A 6,770-nucleotide genomic window follows, 5' to 3' on the forward strand; every position below is an offset into this window, starting at 1 on the left:
TGCCAACTCAACAAACACCATCGGAGACACCTGTAGAGCATATTTATAGTCACCCAGTTACGTTGTGACGTTTGATAGCACACTAAGTGTTCCTCCAGTATTCGGGAGTTGCATAATCTCATAGTCATAGGAACATGTATAAGTTATGGACAAAGCAATAGCAATAAACTAAACGATCATAGTGCTAAGCTAACGGATAGGTCAAGTCAATCACATCATTCTCTAATGATGTGATCCCGTTTATCAAATGAAAACTCTTTGTCCATGGCTAGGAAACTTAATCATCTTTGATTAACGAGCTAGTTAAGTAGAGGCAAACTAGTGACACTCTGTTTGTCTATGTATTCACACATGTACTAAGTTTCCGGTTAATATAATTCTAGCATGAATAATAAACATTTATCATGATATAAGGAAATATAAATAACAACTTTATTATTGCCTCTAGAGCATATTTCCTTCAGTCTCCCACTTGCACTAGAGTCAATAATTTAGATTACATTGTAATGATTCTAACACCCATGGAGTCTTGGTGCTGATCTTGTTTTGCTCGTGATAGAGGCTTAGTTAACGGGTCTGCAACATTTAGATCCGTATGTATCTTGCAAATCTCTATGTCTCCCTCCTTGACTTGATCGCGGATGGAATTGAAGCGTCTCTTGATGTGCTTGGTTTTCTTGTGAAATCTGGATTCCTTTGCCAAGGCAATTGCACCAGTATTGTCACAAAAGATTTTCATTGGACCCGATGCACTAGGTACGACACCTAGATCGGATATGAACTCCTTCATCCAGACTCCTTCATTTGCTGCTTCCGAAGTAGCTATGTACTTTGCTTCACTCGTAGATCCTACCACGACGCTTTGCTTGGAACTGCACCAACTGACAGCTCCACCATTCAATGAAAATACGTATCCGGTTTGTGACTTAGAGTCATCCGGATCAGTGTCAAAGCTTGCATCGACGTAACCGTTTACGACGAGCTCTTTGTCACCTCCATAAACGAGAAACATGTCCTTAGTCCTTTTCAGGTATTTCAGGATGTTCTTGACCGCTGTCCAGTGATCCACTCCTGGATTACTTTGGTACCTCCCTGCTAAACTAATAGCAAGGCACACATCAGGTCTGGCACACAGCATTGCATACATGATAGAACCTATGGGTGAAGCATAGGGAATGACTTTCATTTTCTCTCTATCTTCTGTAGTGGTCGGGCATTGAGTCTGACTCAACTTCACACCTTGTAACACAGGCAAGACCCTTTCTTTGCTTGATCCATTTTTAACTTCTTCAAAACTTTATCAAGGTATGTGATTTGTGAAAGTCCAATTAAGCGTCTTGATCTATCTCTGTAGATCTTGATGCCCAATATATAAGCAGCTTCACCGAGGTCTTTCATTGAAAAAGTCTTATTCAAGTATCCTGTTATGCTATCCAGAAATTCAATATCATTTCCAACCATCAATATGTCATCCACATATAATACTAGAAACACTATAGAGCTCCCACTCACTTTCTTGTAAATACAGGCTTCTCCAAAAGTCTGTGTAAAACCATATGATTTGATCACACTATCGAAGCGTATATTCCAACTCCGAGATGCTTGCACCAGTCCATAAATGGATTGCTGGAGCTTACACACTTTGTTAGCACCTTTTGGATCGACAAAACCTTCTGGTTGCATCATATACAACTCTTCTTTAAGATATCTATTAAGGAATGCAGTTTTGACATCCATTTGCCAAATTTCATAATCATAAAATGTGGCAATTGCTAACATGATTCGGACGGACTTAAGCATCGCTACGGGTGAGAAGGTCTCATCGTAGTCAACTCCTTGAACTTGTCGAAAACCTTTCGCAACAAGTCGAGCTTTGTAGACAATAACATTACCGTCAGCGTCAGTCTTCTTCTTGAAGATCCATTTACTCTCTATGGCTTGCCGATCATTGGGCAAGTCAACAAAAGTCCACACTTTGTTATCATACATGGGTTCCATCTCAAATTTCATGGCCTCAAGCCATTTGGCGGAATCTAGGCTCATCATCGCTTCCTTATAGTTCGTAGGTTCGTCATGGTCAAGTAACGTGACCTCCAGAACTGGATTACCGTACCACTCTAGTGCGGATCTTACTCTGCTTGACCTACAGGTTTGGTAGTAACTTGATCAGAAGTTTCATGATCATCATCATTAGCTTCCTCACTAATTGGTGTAGGAATCACTGGAACTGATTTCTGTGATGAACTACTTTCCAATAAGGGAGCAGGTACAATTACCTCATCAAGTTCTACTTTCCTCCCACTCACTTCTTTCGAGAGAAACTCTTTCTCTAGAAAGGATCCATTCTTAGCAACGAATATCTTGCCTTCGGATCTATGATAGAAGGTGTACCCAACAGTCTCCTCTGGGTATCCTATGAAGACACATTTCTCCGATTTGGGTTCGAGCTTATCAGGTTGAAGCTTTTTCACATAAGCATCGCGGCCCCAAACTTTAAGAAACGACAGCTTGGGTTTCTTGCCAAACCACAGTTCATATGGTGTCGTCTCAACGGATATCGATGGTGCCCTATTTAACGTGAATGCATTCGTCTCTAAAGCATAACCCCAAAACGATAGCGGTGAATCAGTAAGAGACATCATAGATCGTACCATATCTAATAAAGTGTGGTACCATTATGCTGTGGTGTTTCAGGTGGCGTGAGTTGTGAAACTATTCCGCATTGTTTCAAATGAAGACCAAAATTATAACTCAAATATTCACCTCCACGATCAAATCGTAGAAACTTAATTTTCTTGTTACAATGATTTTCCACTTCACTCTGAAATTCTTTGAACTTTTCAAATGTTTCAGACTTATGTTTCATCAAGTAGATATACCCATATCTGCTCAAATCATTTATGAAGGTCAGAAAATAACGATACCCGCCATGAGCATCAACACTCATCGGACCGCATACATCAGTATGTATTATTTCTAATAAGTCTCTTGCTCGTTCCATTGTTCCGGAGAACGGAGTCTTAGTCATCTTGCCCATGAGGCATGGTTCGCAAGCATCAAGTGATTCCAAAAGCCCATCAGCATGGAGTTTCTTCATGCGCTTTACACATATATGACCTAAACGGCAGTGCCACAAATAAGTTGCACTATCATTATTAAAACTTATATCTTTTGGCTTCAATACTATGAATATGTGTATCGCTACTATCAAGATTTAGAAAAATAGACCACTCATTAAGGGTGCATGACCATAAAAGATATTACTCATATAAATAGAACAATCATTATTCTCTGATTTAAATGAATAACCGCCTCGCATCAAACAAGATCTAGATATAATGTTCTATGCATCTCCTAGATAGATCTTGTGTGATCGTAGGAAATTTTTCGAAATTGCATGCTACGTTCCCCAACAAGGGGTACCTAAGGTTACACACGGTTGGTTGCATCTAGAGATAAACATGCCGAATATTTGAATATGCCTTGAAGTGTGTGCCAAGTCTTCAAAAAATTCCGTCTTAGAGTACGCCGAAGGTCATGGCAAACATCACACATGTCCCATTCTTCAGTTATAGGTGGGTCCTCGACCCTGCCCATGATGAGTGGTAGGCCGACGAGATGAGTACCCCCTAATCCGGGACAACACCAGGTTGTGTGCGATGTGGGCCAGGGGCATGAGTGCGCAAGCGAGGAGACCGTCGGATGTTCTTCCGGTCAACCAAAATGAATAGTTTACCTTTTTGGTTATCGAGAGCAATACTTCTTTTTGGGGAGCACCTATTCGTCACGTAACTGGAAAAATGTTTCAATAATAACTTTATTTTCTGACCATCAAATTGACATTCAACAGCTGACTCATCCTCTTCAAACCCACTTAGCCATGTTCATCTTCATCCTCATGAAGTTGACAACCGATCTAGCCCTAACCACTTGCCCTAGGATGTTGCTGCGACCTCTTTCATTTGTGGATGTTGTTTTACATTTTTATTATGTTATAGTACCTTTGACAATGGGTAGCCTTCTCTTCCCTCCTCCACAAGAAAAGATTCCATGCTTTCCTCCTCCCGTCAACGCCACCACCGGTCCGCCTCATCTTCGATGGCCTTTGGGCCATGGAGGTGCTAAGAACCTCGGCCCCCATCGGCGGGAGGGGCCCCATTCTCGTTCTTGTTAAGTTTAGCGTCTTGCCTGGGGTTGTGTGGCGGCGGCGATGTCCCTCGGTTGGAATAATGTATCCCACATTCTATCCCCATCCAGATAGTGCGTCTAGTTTCGTTGAAGGGTGTGTGGAGATGTGTCTCCGTCAGATCTCGTGAGATTCAGTCGGTGCTGGTCTTTAGTGGATTTGTTTGGATCCGGTATTTGTTCGTCTTTATTTGGGTGTTTTACAAGTCTGGTCCTTCCGATCTACGACTTCCTTCATCAACGATGGTTGCTGCTTTAGTGCGGGTCATATAAGGCCTTAGCACGACAACTTCCCGATTGTCTACTAAAAGGTTTGTCCGGCTCCGACAAGGAAGAGGCGATAACGACAACACACCTTTGACTCGCACTAGTGCCTGTAGTCGTCGCTAGTTGATCAATGGATCTGGTTGCAATTTTTATTACCTCTGTTGTTTGATGTTCCTATAGACCCAAAGCGGTTAGACCCTTCCCTAGACCCTGTGCAAGCGAAAGCTATGTGCATCAGGTTGTTCTTTTCTTTTAGTGTTACTTATACTGCCATGATTGAAGATGAATATATTTTTAGTTTCTCGGGAAAAAATAGTACCTTTGACAGTGGAACCCGATCCTTCTTTTGGATTGCATGGAAAAGAAAGAGAGAAAAGACAGTCGACCCACAAAATACCCAGGCCCACAGGCCAGAAGCGGAGCAAGCTAGAAACTAAACAGCATCGTGCATTTGTGATTTCCCTACACTCTTCACGTCCGATGCATGCCCAGGCTTCTCTCAAACATTTGCTGCCCCGACAGCAACAGATCCAACATTAGAATGTATGCCCCCTGTCCCATAATATAAAAACGTTTTTGATACTAGAACGTTTTTGATACTAGACTAGTTCCAAAAACGTTCTTATATTATGGAACGGAAGGAGTAGTTGAGTACATCTAATGTGCAGTTCGGGCTTGCTACCACCACCACATGACACAAGCAGGTGGCAGCAAATGGTTTGCTTCTCATCTTACTTCTTAAAATACTACCGCCACATGAGCACCAGTCAGCTAGCTCAACCCATGAGCACCAGTCAGCCTTACACACACAAGGAACTGCATCCCTACACTTCCATGATCCCATCAGTCGTTGGGGCAGGCACGAGTCTTGTCCTCTGAACTAAGATGGTCGCGGCGACCTCCGGCCAGGGCAGGCGCTACGGCTACCGTCATGTGTTGCCAGCTTCCTGCAAATACACGAGATTGTCATCACAGCTGTAGTGAAACAGCGACCTCATTGAAGATTGTACACGCTGATGTGTACACATAAGCCCTAGACTAATTACTCAACTCTTAACAAACGGTTCCGGGGAACACTCAAGAACCAACATCTATAGTATGATATGTAGATTGTAGCATTACCAATCAGAGGTCTTTTGATGTAAGGGTGCTCGGAGAAGGCAAAATAGAAAACCATTTTTCTAACATTTTGGCAGATAATGCAGGGTATAGGTTATACAAATTAAGTTGCAAATTCTCAATACGTACATAATATAGGTCCGGTAGACCATAAAAATCTGTAGGCTGAGAAAATACCAAGTTGGTGTATGCCCAAACACATAATCTGTTTGTATCCAATACAAGTGATCAGGATGTTTCTCAAAAAGAAACAAGATAGATGAGATCTACCAACCAAAACATCAACCTGCTGCGAGTTGCAACCTACATACTGCAATATCATAACTACGTTATACCACTCACATTAAGCAGTACTCAAGGGGCATAACTTACTCATTGCAACCATTATCAAGGTCATTTCTATCAGCAGGCGTATATGACCCCCTCTTCTTATTGTCACCATGTTCCTTTAACTGTCTTGGTGATTTTCCCCGGTACTCTTCCTTTCTCTGTCCGGAAGCTGAGAAGTCACCTTGTCTTCTTGACACGACGGAGTATGAATAACATTAGTACTGGAATAGCGTAGCAAGATTACACTCACATTGAGCAGCGGTGAAGGAACATGGCTTACTCTCTCAAACCATTATCAGCATCGGAGCGGTGGCTTCTATCATCAGGAGTACACGATCCCCTTTTCTTATCATCACCATGTTCTTTTGATTGTCTTGATGATTTTGCCCTGTAGTCCTCCATTCTCTTTCGGGAAGCTGAGTAATCATTTCGCCTTCTTAGGAAGGTGAGGTATAGAAAACATTAGTTCGGGTATTACCATAGATTACACCTGTCACATGCTAAAAGAAGTAAGATTACACTAATCAGATTTCAGCAGCAGTGAAGCAACAGAACTTACTCTTTGGAACCATTATCAGCATCACGGGGGTCATCTCTATCATCAGGAGTATATGATCCCCTCTTCTTATGCTCATCATGTTCCTTTGATTGTCTTGGTAAACTTGCCTGGCGCTCTTCCTTTCTCTTTCCAGCAGCTGAGTAGTCCTTTCGCCTTCTTGGGACAGTAGGGTATAAAAATTATTAGTTCTGGATAGCATAACAAGTTTACACCCGCCACATTTAGCAGCATGAAGGAATAGAGCTTACTCTTTGGAACCATTATCAGCATCGCAGAGGTCATTTCTATCATCACGAGTATAGCATCCCCT

General features: G+C 42.1%; 1 protein-coding gene across 9 annotated transcripts in view; it reads right to left on the reverse strand.

Moving 5' to 3' along the window:
* Positions 1-4,906: 4,906 nt before the first annotated feature.
* The window catches only part of LOC119286087 (filaggrin-like), a 10,365-nt gene continuing 8,501 nt past the window's right edge, over positions 4,907-6,770 (reverse strand). For 5 of the 9 annotated variants that reach the window (XM_037565422.1, XM_037565423.1, XM_037565420.1 and 2 more), the window contains exons 16-19: positions 6,461-6,616; positions 6,182-6,337; positions 5,944-6,090; positions 4,907-5,399 (exon numbers count right to left, since the gene is read on the reverse strand). In XM_037565422.1, the coding sequence (XP_037421319.1) occupies positions 5,333-5,399; positions 5,944-6,090; positions 6,182-6,337; positions 6,461-6,616 (526 nt within the window). In that variant the 3' untranslated portion in view covers positions 4,907-5,332. The remainder of the gene's footprint in view (positions 5,400-5,943; positions 6,091-6,181; positions 6,338-6,460; positions 6,617-6,770) is intronic. The other 4 variants (XM_037565418.1, XM_037565421.1, XM_037565417.1 and 1 more) reach the window with 4 other exon arrangements.

The sequence above is a fragment of the Triticum dicoccoides genome, chromosome 4A, assembly GCF_002162155.2.
Source record: "Triticum dicoccoides isolate Atlit2015 ecotype Zavitan chromosome 4A, WEW_v2.0, whole genome shotgun sequence".
Lineage (NCBI taxonomy): Eukaryota > Viridiplantae > Streptophyta > Magnoliopsida > Poales > Poaceae > Triticum > Triticum dicoccoides.